Source organism: Athene cunicularia, assembly GCF_003259725.1.
Source record: "Athene cunicularia isolate RWA chromosome 12 unlocalized genomic scaffold, athCun1 chr12_part1, whole genome shotgun sequence".
Lineage (NCBI taxonomy): Eukaryota > Metazoa > Chordata > Aves > Strigiformes > Strigidae > Athene > Athene cunicularia.
The window spans coordinates 5626577-5648310 of NW_020799116.1; the positions used below are offsets into that span (position 1 = coordinate 5626577).

Genomic DNA, 21734 nt, shown 5'->3' on the forward strand with positions numbered 1-21734 from the left:
AAAGATTTTATTCCACAGTGACATGAACACAAGCACTTTCTGAACTATTTAAAATATGGCCCCAGCACATGTCTTCCCTGGAGGTTAAGGCCTTGGTCAAGTCTCTGTACTGAAGCAAGTCCGTGAGCAACCTGAACATGGAGCCCTCGTAGCCAAGCTGAGAACTCTCATCAATGAGCCATTGGTTTAGAGCCATTAGCTCCTACATTCTCTCCTGGGCTAGGGAAAAGGTGATCAGGGTCTGCAGAATAAATATATTTCTTTCCAGCTTTGCACGAACATAGCTTTTAATAGGAAAGAATATTTAACATTTTTGTAATCAGCTCCAGTTATTATTGGAAACATGATTTGATTTATATTGTGCATGACTACAGACTACTGAAGTAATTAACAATCTGCAAATCAGTGTTTTCCAGTGTCCATGAGTCTTCAGTGACCACACTGGCTCTGGGAACACTGTTTTCAGACCAAGAGGAGAGTAGAATGGGAGGAAATGTCTGTGCTTTTGTACTTGGACAGCCCTGGTCTGCAGAAGCGGCCGTCAGTGAGCACAACGTACAGTTTAATTCCTGTCGTCGGGGAGTTTGAAATCGTTGCTGGTCTGATTAAAACAGACAACAATAAGGATGATTCTGTGACTCTTCTAGTTTTGAGTGCCTCTTCCTGCCCCCAGTTACAACCTTCAAAACCCACTTTGTAGACACCTTCAAGGTTGACAGCTTGGCTAAAGAATGGTTTTTACTGCCAGTTCGCACTTTTGTTTGAACTGTGGATAAGTGCAGTCAGGGGCTGGAAGATGCTTCCAGTCACTTGATGCTTTGTTCCTGCATGAGATCTATAGGAAACCACTAGAAATATGATACAGCCACATCTTCACCTCCTCTTTGAGGCTGACCCTCTGCACGTGGTCCTTAGCAGAACCGATGCACTGTATGAAGGCAGAGGCCATCCCCTGCCCCCACAATTTGCTAGCTGATCTGAATGGCTTAGCTTCTGTGCCAAACTATTTTGTACACAGCCAAGAAGCCACGGCCCAAGGGTGGCTGCATAAGTGGCAAAGTCTTTGCTCATTCGTGCTGTTGCTGTGTTGGGCTCTGCACAATATGCTGCTTGAGTAGGTCAGAGAAGGAGGTCTGGCTGCCAGTATGTGTAAAACTAAAGTCCCTGGTCCCTTGCACAACCAGGGAGAGGTGGATTACTCCAGCCAGTGGGTTTGTCACAGGGCAGACAAGATTTTTCCAGATGTTGAGGATGTCTTAGTTGCCGCTATCCTCCAGCTTCTACTTTGTAGTTTTTAATCCCATAAAACTTGAAGCAAACACATCCTTGAGGACTGAACAAGGACCACAGAGGAGGCTTGTCTTGCTTTGCAACTCTTCAGACTGGTCAGCTGTTGTCTTCTCTTACACATAATCCATGCACAAACATTGCATGACAGAGTTCATGGGCACACAGCTGGCTGGGAAGTAAATGAGGAAGGAAAGTGGTAGCAACTTTCTGAAGAGATGGTGTCTCCTATGGAGGAGGGAGAACACTGCCTCTTAAATCTTTGTTCGTTTCTAGAAACTATTCTTTTGGCACTCAGAGTAATTGGATTCTTGATTACTTTAGATGGTATTGATCCAGACTGGCTTATTTCGCTTCATAAAGGCTGTATTTTATGCTTAACGCTGTTTTGCTGCCAGAAAAATTTTTCATTAATACTTTAGCTAGAATTTGTTGTTAAAGTGGAAGTCACTTTTGGATTTGTTAATATATGCAGCTTTTTCACAATTTGAACTTTTAATATATATTCATGAATAGTCTCTGCGGTATTGTGCAGCGATGGTGTTTTATCTGTGCCTGCCACAAAGGCTTTTTCTAAAAGTAGGGCTTTTTACAACTTCCCTTACAAATTTCTTTCTGCACATTTTCATGCTGCCAGTACCAAAGCAACCACAGCAGAAACCCTTTGGCTTTGCTTTGTTTAGCATTTGATCCCATACCCCAGATGAAGTGTGGCGACCCAGCTAAGGGACAATCAAACGCACGTCCTTCCCCTTTCCTCTGCTCCCAAATGTGCATTCTCTCTGCTGCAGCCCTGAAGGTTTCCCCAGGGCCACGGGGAACTGGATAACTGGGATGTCTTCAGTCTCCTCCTGCACCTGGCTTCTACATGAATTGATTTACCAATGAGTTAAATGCAATATTTCTTATTTAATAGACTCTGGAGAGGGTGGGTGTCCAACCCCACCCAGCAGAGCCCCACTCAGTGAGGTGCCTCTCCCTGTCCCGCCTGGATTCTCAGAAACAACACTTCATGGGTTATTTGGTGTGAAGGTGCTGGCAGTTTGTCCACAGGTCTGTCAGCAAGTCTGCCTTGGCTCCTGCCCCGTGTGCTGCTCAGTCTGTGATCGAGCCCACAGGCTCCCTGAGAAAAGGATTTGATGTGTACTTCAAATGAAAATATTTTAACTGGAAGTTTTATTGGAGTCAGGCCGTAAAACTCTACAGAGGACTTAATTTGATTAAGTGCCTTAGGACAATATACTTGGGGCCATTATAGTTAAAATGCAAAGTTAATGTAAATACAATACGAAAGAATGAAAGTTGCTGCATCTTCTGTAACTGGTGTTTCATTTAACTCAGCTGGTCCTGGAGGTGAAACTGCTGGTTTCAGGGCTTATAAACCTAGATTAAACTGTATGTGGACGCTGCTTCTAACAGGGCAAAGGGTTTATGCTTTCAGATAGTTTCGTGTGAACATCAGGTGATGCCCAAGAATTTGAACTGATTTTATTTGCAGTTCGTGGCCTATTTGATTGCAGAAAGCAAGGTGAGTTGGAGGTGTCTGAATGCCATGACGGAGTGTGAGCAGCAGCAGAATGTGTTGGGGTGCAGGAAGGGGGGCTCAGCGGTCCCACATTGCTCCATGAAAATGAGGATTTGTTATACTCACTTTCCAAAAATGGTCTTATTAGATTCAGTGACTGGGTTTTAGGCCTATGCTTTTTATTGCTTATGATGTATCTCTAGATGTTTAGATCTTTGTAGATTGTTCTTCAAATAGATGTTTTTGTTCTGCTCTGACAGAGGCTTGATAGCTTGGAAGCTGATTCCCGTGTCTCTCCAGAGGAGAGGGCAGCAGGAGGGACACCAGAGCCATGGATCAGTCAGGATCTCATGGTGGGACCAGGTAGCATTGGACAGTTGTCTGTGTGACAAGGCAAATACATGCCTGTGGCATTTCCAGGCCTCCTAATTTGTGTTGTTCCATGGACACTATGACTTTTTTAAGACAATAAAGAGTTACCTTCCTTCAGAGATAGTAGCTAAGCTTTCCAGTGCCCAGGAAGCAGCTCACCCCAAGAAAATAGCTCAGTGAAGGGGAACCAGAGAGCAATGCTGCCAGTCTGTGCCACAAGGAATGTACATGCCCAATCTGAGAAGGTATTTGGGTTTGTAGAGACTGGTGGAGCATGTCTTTGAGTGCTGTGCTCTGCTTACGCAGCAAGGAAAAGCATGTGTTTCTGAGAAGAGCTGTGAAAATATCTCCGGAGATAAATCTGGGTCTGGATGTAGGCTTGGAAGTGGGGTTGGGATCACCCACTCAGCTTTCTGAGCGCTCCCGGCGGTGTGTGTTCTATAATGAGCCGTTTTATTTCTTTTTTTGGTGCTACGATGGAGTACTAGGGTTTGCATTACTGCTACGTGCACAGTCTGGGGAGGTTCATTGCTATGGCTGGCACGCATCCGGGACATTTCTTCCTCAGTGTGATGAAGCTGTTGCACAGGCTGTTTTCCAAGAGCTTTGTGAAGGCAATCAATGGGACTGGGTCCTGCACGAGGGGCCCCAACTGCGGACATGGCAATGGTGCCCTCTCCCCACCACCGCTAGGGTTGTCCTTATTCTGGGGTCTTTAGACTCCATCCTTGGAGGGTTTTGTAGCTTCCCATCCTGGAAACCTGAGCAGTTTGGAGGGTCTCTGACTTGTTGTGTTAACAGGAGAAGAGATGTGGAGAAGGGTGGAGCAGAGGACATGCATGTTGTGATGCTCTGGGAAGCATTGCGATGTGCCTGCTCCGAGCTGCTTGCATGGGGGGAATTACCACCTCTCCTAGCGTGGCACACGCAGTGTGGTGTGTTGAGATGGAACTGTGGCTGGCAGCTTGTGCTGTTACAAATGGTACTGTAGGAAAATAGTACTGGCCAAATGTTGGCACAACAGTTACCTGCAGTGAGGGCTGGGAACCTGACAAGTCAAGAAATTGAAAATGGGGGTTAATATTTTCCATTAATTTGACTGGACATGAACCAGAAGAGAACATAGGTTGCTACAGTTTTCCTGGTGAGCTTCCCAGCAGCATCTTCTGGGTTTTTTTGGTGATGCTGCCCTGGACATGCGTTTGGGTATAAACCACTGAAGGCAGTTGTGACAAAGAGGAGATCTTTGGGATGTTCAAATATCCAGGACAGGAGTTAGAAATAAATGTTTGCAAGTTGAAGTGTGTAATTGTGTGAAACTGCTGGGAGTGTTGAATAATTCTAGAGATATATGGGCTTTGGGGTATATTTTGGAAGAAACTAAGAGGACAGAAGTTCAAAGTGAAATACTTTCAAATACTCTTTGATCAGCAAACCGTGTCCTTTCTTCCTCTAGAAAACAAAGAAACAAAAGACCAAGCTTGAATTGATGAGTCAGATGGAGAATTTTATTTTTGTTTCTTATCTCCGGCGAAAAATTAACAGTTTGTGGGGACTAGGTATGTGGTAGGTATGGGGACAGGGCGTTGCTTTTGGGGGGCTGGTAGCGTGAGGTATGGGAAATTAGTGGGATGAGAGAGATCAATAAGCACCTCACAGTTTCGAATGGCTGTGGCATAGGCAGGCAGCTGGGATGTGCATCGTGGGACAGGTGGAGAATGGGAATGCTCAAGTAAATGGGAATTGATTCATCCTGGGAAAAGAGCTGTTAGGGAGCAGGCTTGGGGTGGGAAAGAGTTGTTGCTGTGAGCAAAGGGGTAGAAAACTCCGGTTTTGCCAGAACATCAGAGGTGTAAAAGAGCCAGAGAGCAGTTGTCTCTGTGGTACCTGCTGGGCTAAGCCCATCACATCCCCACAGCTGTCCAGGGCTCTGCTAGCATTTTGGCTATTGGACTTTGAAGGGCTGGAGAGAACTTCAGCATGAATGACTTCAAGCAGATCAAATGTGGTATTAACAGGCTGGCTGCCTCAAAAAGAGCCTGACTTCAACAGCTCAAGGATGCCTGGGTGCAAAGATCCAGATCCTATGGGAACTCCTGCATAATGGTTATAATTAGCAAAAAATATGGGCTGAGGGCAACTGCTTAGCAGTGACTCCCTCTGCAAGAGTTCATGGTGTTGTATGAGAGCTTGTAGAGTGGCTTCATGGCTGCAGGGTTTCCCCCCTTAGGGGTCTGTCCTTGGAGAGCACATCTGGGGTGGAGGAGGGAAGCAAGCTGCAGAGCTCAGCTCCGTCCACCCTCACAAAGGCTGGAAGGAAGCCTGTTCCTTGCTGTGTGGGCAGCCTTTCGGAGAGCCAGGATTTAGCACCAGGCACACAGGGATGCCCAGCACTGAGGGAAATACTCTTTGCAGTGAGGTGCATTGCTTTCTTCTTGAGAACAAGCTTGGAAGAGTTTTGGCAGAGTCAGTGGACCTCAGTTTCATTAAAGAAAAGACCTTTCTTTCTCAGGCAGATTTCTACTTTCACCTGAGTATTAAAGGTTACTTTTAAAGTTATCTTTTTTGTGCAGGTAATATCTCTAGGGAAGTCTTATGGGACTGATGAGTTCTGCTGTGGGAGGGAAGGCTCCCATTTATTAGTGTTCTTCCACTAAACCTATGAAAAAATCCACATTCAGCACCTCGAGAAGGGGCACTTGCACAGGGACTGACTGACTGGAGGCACCAGTGTGAAAGCACGTCAGCACAGACCTCTGAAATGAGTAAGATGCGGTTTCCAGGGCTAGCTAAAAGAAATGCCTTTACTTCACATCCCAGAGAAAGGGAGATGAACTCCCTGTCACGTTCTTGTGCCTCACCAGAGCAGTTTGACTTGCTAAGGGGCCCTGTGCGTTTCGGCATTTCACTGCTGTGGTTTGCAATGTCATTTTTTTCCCTCATTTTGGAGATTATCAGCGAAGATAAACATTTCACAACAGATTCCTCCATGAGCGCTACCTGCGGTAACTAATTTCCTGTGGTGTATTTCTGTCACTGCTTTGCAGACAGTAAATACAGTTGACAGTTTGACTACCAGAAACAAGTGAGGGGGAAATAAAGCCCAATGAAAGGATAATGGATCTTTGGATTCTTGCAAGTACGTGTGTGGGTGTTGCAGATTTTGCTCAAGCATGTAGACAGGTGGGGGGGTGGATTACAAGATGCTATTTTCAGAAAATAGGACAATCTGCCAAAACAGCTTTTTTTGTTTGCCTGTTTTCTCCCATGTCCTAGTAGCGGAATGAAGAAGCAGTAAAACCCCATTGAGAATTTTTGGAGGCGGAACTTTATCTGTTATTTATTAATCCAGGCACTGATCAAAGCGCAGGAGAGGAAATCTGTGCCGGTTCATCAATAATACTTGAGCACATACTTGCCTTTAATTGCATGTTCTGTTGGTTTCAAATCTAAGCCCTGCTCAAGGGGGAGGTTTTGTGAGTCAGACAAGATTAGATCACTTGGCACAGACTCTCCTGCTTGGGCTCTGCTGTGTCTGCTGGTAGAGTGGGACATGGGACAGGATGGGACTTGGAGGTAGTTGGCTCAAGGATCATCAGGTGGATTAGAAAGAAAAGAGGGGCTGTAATTAAAAGCAAACCATGGCTTGAATATTGTACTAAGTTCAGGAAGAAAAGGCAACTGCACATTTACATGGAGAGAGCACAGCTTCTGCTCCCCCACGCACATGTAACAGCTGTAGCTTTGTTCAGCATGTCTGGCTTCATGTATTGTTTTCAGAGCAGGGGTAATTAGTGTCTGAAAACGTAACTGCTCTTTGCTATTGTGGAACAATGTAAAAATCCTTTTTTTCCACTGTAAAACATTCCTGCCCTCTTCTGATCTTGTCAAGTTAGACAATATAGCTGTCTTGTCATCATATTTCCCACGGCAACAGAAAGCTTGCCAAATGGTAGAAGAAACCTCAGAAGCTTCTGAGTAATTAATTACTGTGACTTCATCAGTGAAACTTGACTGCCTTTGGTGGACTTGCTTCAGATTCTGGTGAGTTTGAGGGAATTCAGACCCTGGATGGCTCAGCAACCATGGCTGTTGTTAGCAAAGGGGATGGTGTCGTAGCGATGAGCAGCGAGGCTGACCTTAGTGCTGCTCTGCTGAGTGTGGGGTTCAAGGTCACATTCCTGAGTCATCAGCTTTATTTCTGAATTAGTAACAATACTCTCTGCAATACAAGGCAAAAAGCACTGTCCAGCTCATTTTTGGAGGAACTTAGGGAGAAGAGATTTTTCATTACTTTTTTTCCCTAATTAGGTAAATTTATTACCAAACTATTCCTTATTTGCACTGTCCGTCAATCAGTGAAAATCACTTCTGCTAATGCAGCCCAACAGTATTACTCAGATGTTCACAAAGTACATAGACTGTGGTTGCAAAGAGTCACTCTTGGGGCTCCTGATTTTGTTTAGGAAATGGAGAGGCAAAGGTGAAAGGCAGGGGTGGTGCTGGAGATAAGCGAAGCAGCAGAAGGAAGACACTGGCCAAGGATGACTTGAAGGAAAAGGTGAGGTGTAAAGAAAAAGAGATAAGAGAAAATGAAAGAATAAGTCACAAGGAAGTAGAAGGTGGAACAGGTAGAATTGCATCAAAAGTGGGAGGCAGAGGTAGAAGCACTTAATTTTTTGTGAGTCATCACCAAGCCATCCTGCCCCCAGGAAGGCTGACTTAGCAACACCTGTGGAAAAATCAGAGCTTTCCCTCTGAGATGCCATTCCAGATCAAAGAGGTTTCGATTAGTAAAACTGGATTTTCTGTCACTGATCTTCCCCTGCTTTAAAGAAACTTTTCAAATGCCTCTTGTGAAAGCAGCATCCACCCTAACCACCCCAGGGCTTGGCTCACTCACCTCTCTTCCCTGTCTGTCTCCTCTTCCCAGGTCTGACTCATGGTCTATTTTGGGGCCCTTTGCCCAACCTAGATCTCCGTTGTTTGGGCAGAGGTGAAATGGCCACAAGAGGCACTAATTGCTGCACATCCTCTTAGAGGCTAGGGAAATCTAAAAAGAAAAGCAAGTGAATAAAAATAACTTGATGGAAGAAGGCTTGTGCGATCTGGAATCCCTGACAGATGCTTGGCCACAAAAGCCCTGCTGGGAAGATACTAGATGTTAATATAAAATATGAACATTTTCTCTGGCTTATCATGATTCAGAACTAAAGTACAGTCAGGAAAACAGGGAATAAAAAAAGAAAGTGGTGTCAGTTACTTTGCCATGTTTCTGAAAGGCTGGAGGGCTGTTGGTGATTAGGCTGGATGGGGCTGTGGTGTCTGAGGCCGGTCAGTGATGCAGGGGTTGGGCAGCAACTCCTGGTTTAAATCTTGATAGAAACATTCCTTAAGTTATTTCATCTTTGGTACGTGCAGGAGTTTGAACTGCTACCTGCAACACCATGCGTTGCCTGGTGTGCTATTTCAGGACTCGAGGGGAGAAAAACCTAACCACCCTAAAGGTGTGTTTTACACAATAAAATGCATGTAGAGTTGCCTTGTTCTTTTTTTTTTTCCCCCAGCACAATTGGATGTATTTAATGTAGCTCAGCTCAGTTCCACAGTGCTTGTGAAAGCAATGTGAGGGTCAGAGCAATTCTCTAAAGCCTGTTTGCAGTGTGAGGTGGTAACACAAAACCATGGAGCTCCCGTCATCGCAGCGAAGCCTAGCTTTGCCATGAGAGGGGCTGGAGCCTTCGTGCTGTGCTCAGCTGGAAAAGCAAATACCTCACCCCGCAGCGGGGCCGTCAGTCAGCGTGGTACCTGAGCGTGGCCATGCAGATGCAGCAAATGTGGTTAAATATGTAAGAACCAGAAAATGCTACTTAAGCATTTGGTGGCTTGAGAGGGGGGGAAAAAGAAATAAGCAATACCCCCCACACACCTTGAACACCTTTGTGTTGAGCTGCAAAGTGTGGGCTGCTAGGGAGACCCTGGGTCTCCGGGTGGGTGGGAGCCCGGGGTGGTCCCCAGCCCTGGCTCTGTGCACTGTCGCATGTGTCCCGTGGGCCGGGTGGAAGGTGAAACCTGGCTTGAACCCAGCCTCGGGTTCTGGAGAGGAGACCTGAAGAGGACCAGCTCTGGCTGCACAGCATTGCATTCCCCTGTGGAAGGAGGGACGGGGCCAAGCTTCCTACTGATCCAAAGCCCCACAGGTGCTGCTGCTCTTTCCAAGGGGTTCTGAGCCAGGTTCCCAGTTTCATTCTGTGTCAATATAGCACCCAAGCAGCTGAGCATTGGGAAAGCAGAGAAAGCTTTCTTTTCAGACCATGCAAATCATCCATTTCAAATCTTTCTGTAATCCTGGTGGTGGGTTAAAACAAAACCGCTTTCTCTCCAGGCTGCAAAATTGGCGTGAGGCACTAGAAAATCTTCCTTTCCCCTTTTTTCCCCTCCCTTTAGGAAAGGACAATAAGCCCTGACGAAAAGCGTGTGTGCACTGATGCCAGGAAGCTTTGAAACCAAGTCAGGAAACTGTCTGATCATGAGCGTTAGAGTCTCTCTCATGTGTTCAGTTTTCGTCAGACTTTGCTGGGTTCGCGTAGGGGAGGCGAGTCATCCGCAGCTCATCTCTGCAATCTAGGCAGATGCCTTCCTTGTTTTCATCCCACCACTACTATAGCCTGAAAAGAAAATGCCTGAGGCAAATAACCGGTGTTATTCATCAACTGCTGATGAAAAGGTTCTGCCTACGCGATTGGGTACATTTAGTCTGGAGCAGAAAATGCAAGAAGTCATGCAGTCCTCCGATGTCCATTAATCCATCTTCTGTGATTTCTACTGTGGGTACTTTGTTTTCCTCTGGGGACCTAACTTTTTATTTAGTCATATATTCATGGCTGCTGCTGCCGTTGGCTTGCTGTTGCACACATTAATTGCCCTTCGGCTGAGGAATGTCTCCCAGAAGGCCTCATCTTTTCTGCGCACCAGATCATAACTTCTTTAATTGCTGCTGTTAACTTGCTGCTGGCTTTGTCCCCTCCACTCAGACCCGTGCAGAGCAGAACAGCGTGATCCCTCATCGGGCCCCACGTCGTCCCCACTGATGCTAATTGGACCATGCAACAGGACCTGCCAAAATACCCCTGCCAAGGATCCCCTTTCCCTTTCTGAATCGGAAATTAAAGTTATTACAGCAAAAAAGGGGCTGACAGGAGCTGCCAGACAGAATCACAAATCCATTAGCTCGGTCGCTGGTTGCAAACAGTGCATGAGTACAAGGTTAGGGCTTTGATTGCTTAAATCGGGGCATGCAGACCCTTTCTTTGACCCAGGTTGTGTATTTCTGCTGCAGCTTGGTTTTAAAAGCTTTCGATGTAGAAGCACTATGTGGCTAACAGCCCCAGGTAGCTATGCGCTAGGAAATTTTACACAACAAAGTCGTGAACCAAGCACAGGCATCTTGTGGTCTTAGTATAGGGGATAGGACCTGTTTTCTGCCACCTTGACTGTAAGAATTCGAGAATCAAATTGTTTCTCATATCATCTTTCAGTTGTTGCCATGGCAAAGCCCTAGAGAGGAAGGGGGTTTGTACCAAACCATTGGAACATCAACTTTTCTTTGATTGATTAAAAGATGTGTTCAGGTCTTCAGTCTCACCTAGACACACTCGTGGAAGTAACCTCACATGTACGAGCAGCTCTGAAGAGAACAGGCTGCAAGACTACTTATAGGGTCAGTTATTCAATCAGGAGATCAAGCGCAACAGGAATGAGATAGGGAGACAGAACAAATGTATTTATATCTTTATTCAGGTAACAGTTTCCTTTTTCTTTGCTTTACCTGCTGTTCTTTGGGATATTTTCCAGGTTGCATCAAGTGAATTTCGATGCTCCCACTTGTGAAGGCAAGCGCCGAGAAAAGCTCTCCTTGATAGGGGACTTCTCCTCTTCAGCAGAGTTCTTCGTCACCATTGCAGTCTTCGCCTTCCTCTACTCGCTGGCTGCCACCGTGGTTTATATCTTCTTCCAGAACAAGTACCGTGAAAACAACAGAGGGCCTCTCATTGTAAGTGTATATTTGCAGCGTTCTCAGACATAGGTCTTAACCTCTTACTTTTTTGGTGGCTGAGGCTGTGGTGTGATCTGGTCTGGGAGATCTAAGTGGCCCAATACCCAAAGCATCTCTGCATTCACCTGGGTTTTTCTGGTCTTAAAGATTTAACATCAAGGGTAACAGATACTATATGCAAGTGGAGCTTAGTCCTAATCTTGTGGGATTCCCCACTTCTCTCCCGCTGCCTGCAGTGATGATGTTCACACAAACAATGAACACATTGCAGGACTGGGGTCCAAGTCATACATCTGTGGCAGCAAAGCTTCATCAGTGGTGGAAAAAAGGGAAGAGGAGATCTTAGGCATCATCCTAACAGATAAATGGAACCATGTTCCTGACCAAAGACTAGCCAGGAAGATTTCTTATTGCTTATTATTGCACAGTTCAGCCAAATTATTTTGCTTTGGAGAATTACGTGGCTGGTTTTCCAGTATTCCCCTCAGCTCCCAGCACATTTGTGTCTCTATAAGGCTCCTCACCTTCCAGGTATCATTCAATGCACCCATCAAGCTGTGGCCATTCGTGCCTTGATTTTTGTTTTTACTGATTCCCAAAGGTTTGTGATAAAAATCAAGTGTTGCTATGCATTTCTTTTCTTATAAATCAAGACTGTGAAGCCAGGGAGAGCTATTTTATTCTAGGTATCCATTACCTGTTAGTGATACACCCCTTGGTCTTGCTAGGCAGCTGTGTGTCATCCTCCCCTGCGCTGAATTTGGGTCAGGTCTCTGCATTTGCAGGCTGTGAGGTTGTCTCACACTCTCCCTCCCATGAGCAACCCTCTCCTCTGAAAGGGTAAGGTTGCACTAAGGTAGAGGAAATATTTCTCTGAAATCCTGAAGAGAGCAATTCAAAGGGAAAGTGGGGGGAGTTTAGTGAAGACAGATGTAAGGAAAGAGTTAATTCTGGATTTCAGAAAAACCTGATGTTTATGGCTGACAGAAACCAGATATTTGGCTGAGACTTGTGCCTTAAGTGACTGAAAGCCACCAATAAATAGCATCAGAAAAATACAACAGAAAGGAAAATAAATCACCAGCACAGAAAGGTGGTACCTGTTAAAGGAAATAACTACAGTAGCAGTCACCAGAAGATTAAACTGTAGGAAGGTAGTCTTAGCATCACCAGGTTTTGAGGGAAAGATTTTCCTGCTGCAAGAAGATGTGAGTTGTTTTAAGTTTGCATCATTCAAAACCGATGAATTGTTACAGAAGGAAAAATTCTCATTCCCCATCAAAGGAAATGAATCCTCTTCCTTTGGGGGCTGTTGAGACCTTTCCTCTCTCCCTAGAAAATGGTGAGGAAAGGAGGGGAAATCTTCACCGAGGGGAGGTAGAACAGGCAAGATAAAGGGGTCCCTGCAGAAACAGCAAATAAATAAAGTGCCTTGCTTCTGCTTGATTCAGCTGATATCAAGTAATATCTCATTTCAAACTGTCTCATCAAAGAATTAGTTGCAGAGATCTGCCACTTTAACTTTCTTGTGGAAAATAATTATTTCTTCTGACCCTCCACATTATCCTGTGTAGCAGTAGAAAAAGGAAAGAGGAAAAAATCACTAATCTGTCAGATTATGATGTAGCTGTTTGCCATTGTCCAGGACTTTCTCCATAAAGCTGCTGCAGTCCTGTTTGTCACAGGATGCACGGCACAATCCGCTACAGCATTAATGTGCCACTGATTTAATTTGTTCTATGTAACGGATTGTAATTGAATCTACATGTTAAATTTAACCGGTGTCTGTTACCAAAGCCTCTGTAATTTCCCAGTCTTTAAACCAAGCCTAAATGACCTTATTTGTTCAGAATATAAAGATGCTTCTGAGTTTGTCCTACAGCAGAAGCAGCTCCTGCTGGTGAGTGGTGTTGAATGTGGCTGAGGGTTATGCTCAGCTTATGCCTGTCAGGAAGGGGGGTCCCCATCTGCCCCAGCCACATGCTTCAGCATCTCCTCTTCACTGCCAGCTCTGTTGTGTTTTTTTAGAAAAAAGACCCTTTTTCACCTGGCCCGCATCCTTACTGGTCTCCCCTGAGGCTGCCCAGTGCAATGATTGCAGCACCACAGCCTGACTGGGTCAGGGCGAGTCCTACTGTGCCATGGAGTTGTAGAGAAAAGGCAGAGCCCCAGGCAGAGGAAAAGCAAGCATCTGTAGCCAGGAGGAATTCGAGGGTCAAGGGGAAATTCAGAGTGAAAAGCAGCTTCCCACAGCTGCAGGGCTCACCTAGGGGATGTAACACCTTGTGCAAAGGAGGCGGGCGATGCATCCTCCAGCTCCAGGCAGATGCTGCACTGAACTGACGTACCCAGCAAGATCACACATAGATCAGATCAGATGTGTGAGTATGTCTCATCCCTGAGATTGTTCATCCCGAAGAAAAGTGCTGCAGAAATCTTGAGGTGCTTTGTGCGGGCCTGAGTCCAGGCAGCAGCCCCCAGCACGTGTCGGTGCAGGAGACAGGGCAGCCCTCGCTGCTCCTTTGTCACCAGGCGGGATCCATGTGTCGGGCACCGGTTCCAGACTACCAGTTTTTTACCTCCTAGCGAAGAGTTAGAAGATGATAGTTTCATCTGTCCTTGCTTCTGCTGCAGTGCCTGATCACAATTTCATATTTAAAACCCTTCCCATCTTAAGCCTTGTACTTCCTCTTGGCTTGATATTTGCTCAGTCTGGGGTGACATCTGCCTTTAAGTGGCACGCTCTCAGAGCTGGCTGCCTTTCCTCCTGACAAATTTTCAGGATTTGAAAAATGAGTGTGACAGGAGAAGTGGAGAGAGGAGGGGAAAAAAAAAAAGACGACTTTCACTTGAAATTTTAAAATTTATTTTTTTTTCAAAAAACCCTTGCACAGACAGTCAGAGCACTATGAATACATTACCAACTTGCAGCAGCCTGACTGGATGCAGAATATATGATTATAAAGAATTTAATGACTGCTAAGTCACGTGAAACTTGCGGAGAAAATTTCAGTCGCAGCTATTTCACGTTTACCTTGTTTATACAGATATAGGGAAACCCGACTGCATGTGCTGAGAGCTCGGCAAACCATCACTTTAACTGTGGAAAAATATTTTAACGTTCAGTGTGAAGTGAGACATCATGGAAAGGAAATATTTCCAGTAGGAGAAGCTTCTTTAACTCCTTCCACAGCTGTTTGAACGGCACCGGCATGTTTTATTCGCTGTGCAGTGAGCCGTGTCTGTTGCTAACGTTGCCTGTCAGGTTTTGGGGATAAAAATCTTCCTTTTGGTCACACAGGGCCCTGGCTGTGTTACTCCTCTGCGGTGGAGGTGGGAGTCTCCCCTTCCCACAGGCCTGGCAGCCCTGAGCCCTTGCCACGTGTGCCCTCCGCTCGTCTCACTGGCTCCACGGATTGTTGGGGGGGGGGTCATACTAAATAGATTAACCTCAGAGATGACCTTGGGTTCCCAATTCCTAAAGGAACGAGGAGCAATTTACCTGGGATTATATACCTAATAGATATGTGCCGTGTGTTTCTGAGCTCTGCAAACCTCAGCTGTGATTTTAATTTCGTTGCAGACTCCTGCCCCACGCACAGCGAGGAGCCGGGGGCTCGCCTTGGTGGTTACAAGTGCAAGCCGGTTTCTCAGATGACTGATTAGTGCTTAAGAGCCTGAAATATTTTAAAGAAAATAATTGGAGCTGGTGACTTAGATTTTTAATGAATGCAACGTACGAAATCTCACCAGTTTTCAGCGTATCTGCATCTCTCAAACCAACCTAAGCTGGTTTCCACTCACGTAACACCGCACACGCCCTGGGGAGGCATTGCTGATTTGCAATGAGAGCAGAGATGAGCTGCGCCCTGGGACTCCCTAGCACCTCTGTCTCAGTGCCCTGCTTCAGATCTGTACGCTTGCAGCTGCTTGCAAGCAGAGAGTAACAGTCCTGACGTGAAGTTTTAGAGGATCAGGGGTAGATGCTTCCATATATCTCTGGAGTAGAAAAATAAATGAAAAAATAGTCATGGTCAAGGTGTGTCAGTATCCAACACTCAGACTTCTTTTTCCATAGTTTCTGCATCCCGTATGTACTCCACTTAGAACCCACACTCTGACAACTCTCTGTGCCTTCAGGTTTGTCTTTGGGAGTTTATGGATTGGCCATGAAAAAACACATGCATTCATGTATAAACGTAAATCACTTTATTAGTATTCCAATCAATTAATATAAAAGTATAAAATTATTTAGACAAGTGACTGACATAGCCCTGAAAAGAGGTATTTCATTTTTATAACAACTTTATAATCTCGTTCTTACACTGCATAAAGATGCTTACGTGTAAGACGGGATCATACCTTCACATCTGGGGTCCTGCAAATAAACACGCTAAGCAGAAAGGCACTTGGTTCTTTACATATGTTGTGGGCCAAGTGAGTTAAGTGCACTCCTGATCTGCCCTTTGGACATGTCTTTGATTAAACATGTTTTATTTCCTCCCCTTTGAGCTTTCTAGAAAATAGATAGGAAAAGAATAAAGAGCCATGCGTGAAAACAAAGACCGAATCCTTTGCAGTTAAAAAATGAAATTATGAATAACCTGAATAATTCTTTGCCTTTCAAAGAGCTGTTTCAGCCTGCTGTGGTCACTTCCTTTTTGAAACACAAGCCAAGGTGATCTTGCTGTACACGCTGGTGCCTCCCAAAGGGCTCTGCACGTCCCGGCCAGAAGCAGGCTTGCAAGGCCATACACCATCGCAAGAAGCGTGTAATTCTTTCAAAGCTTCATCCAGCAGAAAATCTGGACTGGGACCTTGTTCAAACCAAAAAAGAGCTGAAATGCCACTGTAGGAAGGTGTTTGCTGCCTGCAGCAGCCTGCTGTTGGCTACCTTCCTGTGCTAGGGCTGGGGCTATGGCTTTTGTTGGGGTGGCTCTTAAATTTTTAGGTCAGTTGTGATGGTGAAAGCAAATCCTCAGAGCAATTTGCCGCCTCTTGGGTAAAGAAATCTCCCTCTGCTCCTGCATGGTTGTCTGTGGAAGCTGTCGTCAGTGTTACTGGGCTAGAGAGGCTCTGGCTGGGAGGGTTTATAGCCTTTGGTGTCTGAGGAGCTGCTCTCTTGTATGCTCAAAGTGTATGAGAGGGTGTTGTCAAATGCAAAGGTTTCATAGCATGAGCATCTGAGGATGGAAACGCTTACAGAGAGGCACTGAAAGCCCGGTGTGGAAGCCAGATATGGGGCCAGCAGCTGTGGTTCAGCGAGGGAGGGGAGCACAAGCATCGAAGGGATGCCAGGCACCCTCCGGCCAGGCCAGAGCTGAGGTTTTGCATGGCTTCAAACTTAACAGCCCAGGGCCATGTCCTGGCTTCTTCTGGGATAGAGTCAAGTCTCATTTAGAAGCTAGAACAGTGTATTTTGGATTTAGTGTGGGAGCAACACTGAATATACGCTGATGTTTTAGTTGTTAAGTAGTGCTTATCCTAAATTAAGGATTTTTCAGTTTCCCATGCTCTGCCAGTGAGCAGGTGCACAATAAACTGGGAAGGAGTGTGGCCAGGACAGCTGACCCAAGCTAGCCAAAGGGCTATTCCATACCATAGAATGTCATGACCAGTATATAAACTGGAGAGAGTTGGCTGGGGGGTGGATCACTGCCTGGGGACTGTCAGAGCATCAGTCAGCAGGTGGTGAGCAATTGTGTTGTGCATCACTTGGTTTTGTTCTTTTTTATTCTTCAGTTTTTTGTATCCCTTTTCATTACAATTATTATTGTGGGTTTTATTATCATTATTATAGTTACTTTAGTTATTGAACTGTTCTTATCTCAACCCATGAGTTTTACTACTTTTTTTTTTATCGTCCTCCCCATCCCACTGTGGGGGGAAGAAGTGAGGAAGTGGCTGCATGGTGCTTAGTTGCTGGCTGGCCCTAAACCATGACGGACTGTCGTGCCAAACTTGGACCACAGTGGCTGGGAGGGAGAACAGGGGACCGAGTGCACACAGTGACACGTGCTACAGAGTTCTGGGGGTTGCTGAAGCCACCGACCACCTCAGAGCAGATGAAACACATCCCCTTTCCCGAGCAAAGAAGCAGCTTCTGCAGATGCTTTCAGCTGTGAGCGATTGCGCTGAACACTGGGGGATCCAAAACTCTGCTCAGGAGACTTAAGTGACTGTAAGTGACTGCCCCTCCAAAGACGGGCATTTTGCAAAAGCCAGTAGCTTGATAGCAGTGAGAAACGTTTCAGTTACCATGAAAAGAAAAGGCATTCACAGTTCTATTCTAAACCATAAAATATATAAAATTGTTCCAAGTAGGCATTTTTGGCAAACTCAGTAATAGCAAGTTTCAACTTGAAAAAGGCAGCAAGAATTTTTTTTTAATTTTTTTTTTTTTTTTTTAATTTTTTTTTTTTTGTTACACATACTTCAGGCTCTTAAAAACTCCCTCCTTGGATATTCAGCATATTTTAAATTTTGTTTTCTGCTTTCTCCTACACGTTCCTATTTTGCCTCCTTCCCAAAGGCACCTGTAGGCAGACCAAAGTATCTCAGCTGAGATCTGAGAAAGAAACTTTGCAATTAGGAGTATAGTGTAACCGTACAACAATACACATAGAAGAGATCTGTAGACACCATTTCAAGAGAGCAACTACAAAAATTACTTTGTTCCAAAGGAAAAAAAAAAAACAACCACCCATGCTATGAGGATATTAAACATTCAAGTGCAAGCTTTGTTTTAGTATGCAGACACTCTGGCTTTAATTACCAAGGAGAAATTCCCCAGATAGACATTAAGCCACAGAACAGCTTAGCTTGAAATTCACTTTTATTTTCAGCATGTCATTATCTTGTAACTCTGTTCCACACAGAGCTGTGAAAATGTTCAGCCAGAAATCCAAACCCACTTGAAAACAAGAGAGGTTCAAGTTCCAGCCAAAGCTGAAGGTTAGCAAAGATTCAAAATAAATAGGGAGACACAAGTTTGCTCTAGTCATATATTTTTCTCCTTGCATAGCACAGAGGAGATGGAACAAATCCTCCAAGATTTGTACCCTTGGTGAGAGCACCTGCTGAAGAAAATCCTGATATTTCATTAGTCTTTCTGTCCTGTCTTCTTGACAAGCTGTTGGCTGGTTGGTGGACAGGCTGCGTGGTTTCTTCTCTGAGTCCCACCGTGATCTTTCCCTTTTGACTTGGGTGTGTTTCTGGCACCCAGCCACGCTTGACAGGTTTTGGGGAGTTCGTGTATAAAAGGGGCTGATCCCAGGAGTAGGGAGCCTTTCCACAAGGCTCTGATCTGCTCTCAGGTAGGGGAATTTGTGGCAGAGAGGGCAGGATTGGGCAGGGTTAGGCTCGTGTGGATGCCCTGGTACAGGGGAGGAGAGGAAGTCAGCAGGAGGCTGGAGGATGGGGTGAGATGGAGAAGACCTGACCTGAGAAATAACATAAAATACCTAGTAGTCACTTTAGAACCATCTTCTCAACTGCATAGTGCTATCGGATGTTCTTAGCAGTACTTTGTAGCTACAAAACAGTCAGAGTAAGGGACTCTTGCAGACTGCAGGCATTTGTGCCACGAGTTGTGCAAATGCCTCAGCAACATGGGGTCAGGATCTGCAAGCTTGGTAGCAGGTCTGAACTCCTGCTGCTGTCACCTGCTTGAAGAACTTTTCTCACTTTCCAAAATTCCCTCTCAGCAAGTTCAAGCTCCTACATTGTGTTAGTTTTAGTCAGTTTGCTTCAAAATTTACCTGCTGTTATACACTTATTTTATTGTTATTGCCAATGCACTGATTGCAGAGCCTGGGCCAGCTTGCAAAGTCTAAAGCTATGGTGGCACTGAGAGAGAATTTTTGTTACATAAAAAATGTATTCCCTCAAACTCTCGTGTGTCCCCATCTATAGCGTCAATCGGAGCCTATATGGGTGCTTGGTGTCCAGGTAGATAACATGTCAAGCCTCACAGCAAATAAAGAGCGTATCCTATCACAGTCCACAGATCAGTGAATATCTGCTGTTTCTACAAGTTGGAATTCTTAGGAAATGTTTGCAGTTGAACTTGTTGCCTCTAGGAGGCCATTTCTCATTTAGTTACCGCTAGGAAGTATAAGATACAATAATTTCTTTTGCTGGAAGCCTCCCTCAGAAGAAATTTTACTCTGGGCTATATGCTTCTGCCTACCCGGAGTCTCTTTGGGTGTTAAGATCGTTGTCAGCTCCTGGGCTTCACACTCTTCAAGAGAGCCCATTTGGGCAGCATGAAGGGAGGTCAGAGGAACTCAAAGCTCAGTGGCAGACACGGGCCTGCAGAAAACAAATTGTGGCACTGTTAAAAGAGAAGGATGTATCCTTTGGGAAAGCATCCAAGCACAGTTAATTTAATCCCATCTGCGTGAGCAGAGAAATCCTTTGTTCGTGGCTCACTTGTGTGGCTGGTTTATTGACTGGTGCCTTTTCCATCATGACAGAGGCTCGTGTCCTCCGTCCCTGCGGTGCCACCGAGAGCTCCTTCCCCAAATGCCAGGTGTGCTTGTAGAAGACAAGAATGATGTCTCCCGGGGAACACTTATTTCTCTGGATAGCAACCCAAAATGCTGTGTTCTTAATGAACGTTTTCTCTTCCTTCCATGTACACCTTTACTTTCTAAGGGGGAAGGGGAAGCAGCCCCCATGGGAGGTGGGATATCAAGACGCAGCAATGCAGTTAGTGGTATGTTAGACTTTGGCACCTCTACCATCTGTTGTGGGCTGACAGATGGGATGAAATATGACAGCAGAAAGGCTCTTCTGTTTTAGCAAGACACAAGAAAGCTTGAAAAATCACACCTCCTCCCTCCTTTCCCCCCAAACCCACACAACAACAGTGTCACTTGGCCACTTGTTCTGGCTAAGACAAGGAGAAGTTTATGCCTGTGCGTGCTCCTGAGAGTCTTTCGAGGGAAAAGTGAGCAGAGTGGTTCAGAGCAGAGCTGCTCGGAGGTGCTGGATCCTGGAGGGACTGCCACCCCTTGTCCCCTCTTTTCACGTGAATGGGAATTAGGAGCAAATTCTTTACTGGGACAGAGATGCTGAGGAGTCTCAGTGCTTGGCAAGTCTTGCTGTTTATTTGTTCACTCGTGATAATTAGTGGCTGTACGGCTCGTGCAGCAGGGACATTTGGCCTTACCTGTAGCTGGTGAGAAAACTCCTCATCTGGTAGCCGAGGATTAGCCAGTTTCAGGTTCTCCCTGAGATGCTGCCGTAGATGGAAACGCTTCCTATCGGAAACCCACCCCGGCTGTCTGTAGGAGCACGGGGGGTTAGAGCCAGCTCTCAGGAGGGCCCAGCTCCTTTCCAAGCATCTATATTTTTTAAATGATCCCAATTCATCAGCCGGGCGCTGTGAACGGCCACATTTCCAAGGCAGCTCAGCATCCTGGGTCCTGGCCACATGCTTGTGGGAAGCTGGCCTTGAGGTCGGAGACGCAAATGGCAGCCGCAGGGCTCTGCCCTGATAGGCACATCAAGCACTTCTGAAAATTAGCTCTGGAGGTGATGTCAGCAATCACGACCTTCCGTAAAATAACAAGCTCTTGTTTTTTTCTCTCCTCTGACGCACGCTTTTAGTTTTCTGGTGATTTTTAATATTTTTTCTTCCCAATGGACACACCAGTATAATGCTTCTAACTTAATTTGTCTTTTAGGATTTCATTGTGACAGTGGTCTTCTCATTCTTGTGGCTAGTGGGCTCATCTGCTTGGGCTAAAGGACTGTCAGATGTAAAGATTGCGACTGACCCAGACGAAGTGCTGTTACTGATGTCTGCCTGCAAACAGCAGTCCAACAAATGCTTGCCTGTTCGCAGCCCTGTTATGTCAAGCCTCAACACTTCGGTTGTAAGTGACTTTGATTACTACTTTTCACCCTTATCTTGCAAACATATTTTTGTCTTTTTTACCCGTGTATTGACCTAAATTGGCTGGTGTAAACCAGTTAGCTGAAATGATTTAATTGGAAGTACGGTCTTGCTGTGGGGAAAGGCAGAGCGTGACTCACGACAGCTATTTGCCGGGGAGCAGCAGCGGGATGAGCACGCAGGGTTGGGATGGGGAGGAAGCAGTGTCTGTCCAAGTGCATTGGTTGGCCTGTCTGCTTTTAAATTGCTTGCTGCAATGCTTTTGAAAAGGGGTCTGTAGGCCCCTTTAGGAAGAAAAGGTTTTGTGCCTTATAGATTCCTTTAAAAATCCTCAAAACCAACATAAAATTAGTCTTCAGAGTGTTTAAAAAAACCCTAAAGCAAACCCTCTATGCCAGATGACCCATTAATATCTCTTCTTAATTATTTTCTTTCAGTTTTATCTTTCCACAGCTTCTTTAAACTAGATTATGTTTCCAAAGAAACAAACAAAAAAATTGTTTTGACCTAAAAACTCAACTTTGGTTTCGGAAACCAAAAGGAAAACAGATACCTTGTGAGATACAGCTAAGGGAGATGAATTTGGGAAT

General features: G+C 45.4%; 1 protein-coding gene across 2 annotated transcripts in view; it reads left to right on the forward strand.

Annotated features, from left to right (window-relative positions):
* SYNPR (synaptoporin) overlaps positions 1–21734 on the forward strand; it is a 110533-nt gene that overhangs the window by 86859 nt on the left and 1940 nt on the right. For both annotated transcript variants that reach the window (XM_026857244.1, XM_026857246.1), the window contains exons 3-4: positions 11039–11237; positions 20933–21124. In XM_026857244.1, the coding sequence (XP_026713045.1) occupies positions 11039–11237; positions 20933–21124 (391 nt within the window). The remainder of the gene's footprint in view (positions 1–11038; positions 11238–20932; positions 21125–21734) is intronic.